General features: G+C 42.8%; 1 protein-coding gene across 1 annotated transcript; it reads right to left on the bottom strand.

The window, feature by feature from the left end:
* Window positions 1-485: 485 nt before the first annotated feature.
* LOC136043451 (uncharacterized) lies at window positions 486-1,802 on the bottom strand. The gene has a single exon (XM_065728374.1). It carries the CDS (start codon window positions 1,800-1,802, stop codon window positions 486-488), a length of 1,317 nt encoding a protein of 438 aa, XP_065584446.1.
* Window positions 1,803-2,447: the final 645 nt, after the last annotated feature.

Below are 2,447 nucleotides of genomic sequence, written 5' to 3'. Positions count from 1 at the left end.
GCAAATGGTAAAGAATGTGATTAAAGGCTCTTTTCCTATTTCAAAAGTTTTAGTTTTTGAGGGAAATAGCTTTGTCTGTGGAAAAAATGAAGATATTAGACAATTTTATGATTGCACAAGGTAAAGAATGTGATTAAAGGCTCTTTCCTATTTCAAAAGTTTTAGTTTTCGAGGGTAATAGCTACGTATGTTGAAAAAATGAAGATATTAGACTATTTTATGATTGCAAATGGTAAAGAATGTGATTAAAGGCTCTTTTCCTATTTCAAAAGCTCGATGGAGCTAATCGCTTCCAAAACTGAACTTGGAAACCATCAGATTCACAATCACACACAACTCCAACATAATTCCTGAAGCTCTTCTTGGTCGGCACTTTCACAACCAAGAAATCCCCACTTTTTGGTTCGATTCCATCAAGAAACTCCTCCTCCTCTGACCCATCCAAATGCAAGCTGTCATCACTTTCATCATCCAGCGCGATATGTTCATCGAAGCTGTCTTCCCGTTCCCAGGCTGTTTGGAGAGGTTTCTCTTTTAGGCCGTTTTCTTTGAGCTTTCTTTTCTGATTTTTTTCTTTTCAACTCAAATTCTTCTTCCAGTCTGTTTTTTTCAGGTGTGTTCGTCAGAATTTTGGACTTTGTTCTTTTCCTAGACGTTTTTCCGTCTCTTGCATAGAAACTCGCCATAGTGTGAGGACGAACCGACTCTGGAGTCACTGGCATAGTCGCAGAAATCCCTGAGCTACTGGTAGTTGGCAGCACGTCCTTATTCAAGCTCTCGTCGCCAGGGCTGGTTGATGGAACTGCAGACTGGCCTGTCATGGGAGACGTCTCTGGTGCTGGTTGGTCTGTCACAAAGGCGCTGAGAAAGTCGTGATCTTGGAAAACGTTCCTATTGAAAGGGTATATTCCTGTTTTTTGGAACCCACTTAGTACGTTTTCCATGACAAAAACTCTTGGAAAAGCAATTCCAACGAATATTCCGATTTCATAAATGGTAATCCTCCTGTTTGGGTTCGAAATCATCCACGAGTTAGCTGCTTCATTGTAGTATCGCTTGAATGGCCCATACACAGCAACATCAAGAGGCTGCAGCTTGTGACTGCAATGTGGCGGAAGCGTTAAGACTTCAATGCCGTTTTCTCTGCAAAGATTAACCACGCTCAATGACACGTGCGAATCATGGTTATCCATAATCAGCAGAAGACGATTTTTGGGCGAGCAACTGGTTTGGGAGATCAACTGGCGTATCATATCCGGGAAGATTTCGGCTGTCATCCATCCAGACGGCTGGCATTTTCCTTTGCTTCCAGGGGGCGTGCCATTGAGAAAACTTTGAAGCCAGTTCACTCGTGGAAAGACAAAGAAAGGGGCTATCGACTGGCCAGCTGCGTTGATACACCCTACGACTGTTACCAGCGTCCCTCGCTCAGCCGAAGTAATGCGTCCAACTTGCTTTGATCCCTTTTCTGCAACCACCTTTGGTGTCTTCTGAACGGTGGCTACTCCAGTCTCGTCAAGATTATATATTCTATTCGGCGGATATTTGTGCTTTATAAGCAGCTCTTCTAAATTATTGAAGAATTCGCTGACAAGGATTCGCCTGTTGAAGCTGGTGGCTCTGGCAAGGCTTGTCGCTTCGGAAGACCTTAGGGAAAGCCCAACACGACTCATAAAGCTATTCATCCAGTTTTTTCCTGCACACTTATTTTCAGTCCAGTTCTTCGGCATATTCTTCCCTTTGGCCTGGGCATATTCATATGCAAGCTGACCTGCTACCTTTTTCGTAAGTCCATGATGCATGTGCTATGACGTGATCATATAGTCCTTCAGAAGTATCTCTTCGTTTGCTGAGAACACACTTTTAAAGTTGAAGGTAGTTGCCAACTCCACTGATTGGGTATGTTCTGCTGCGTCGAGTTTTGCAACTGCTCTTCGCACTGTGCTTCGTGGCAAACCAACCTCTTTCGAAACTTTGCGAAGCGGCGAACCAGATTTAACTCGCATAGCAGCTGCTCTCAGTAAGTCCTGGTCGTGGAGACCGCTGGTGGTTTTCCTAGTATACTTTCCCATTCTGCAAAAGAGAGACAGCTTAATATATTTCTAATTGACATGCGGGAACAATAAATGCAACACAATATTCACAAAATACGTAAAAAATAATAACTTCGAAAAAGATCCCAGATGATAGGGGGCAAGACGGACCGGTCCGTCTTACCCGCTGTCTCTGTGGTCTTACCACATGTGATCTTACCCTAAACCTGCTTTTTCGGAATAGTTAAAAATTATAACATAAGATGGCGCTGCAATGAACAAAATTAATGTCTCACACACTCTCCTAGACCTCCATATTTGTAAGAAAAATTACCACAGTATAAAACAGAACATTAGAAACACCAGAAAAGAAAAACATTTACCTCAAAAGCCGGTTTCGAGAATGTGAAAACG

Source organism: Artemia franciscana, unplaced genomic scaffold (assembly GCF_032884065.1).
Source record: "Artemia franciscana unplaced genomic scaffold, ASM3288406v1 Scaffold_6103, whole genome shotgun sequence".
Lineage (NCBI taxonomy): Eukaryota > Metazoa > Arthropoda > Branchiopoda > Anostraca > Artemiidae > Artemia > Artemia franciscana.
Note: the sequence above shows the minus strand (reverse complement) of the source record. Positions and strands in the feature narration are given on the sequence as shown.

Bases quoted from the DNA above. Each gene is read 5' to 3' on its own strand.
- LOC136043451 (XM_065728374.1), bottom strand. From the start codon at position 1,802: ATGCATCATGGACTTACGAAAAAGGTAGCAGGTCAGCTTGCATATGAA.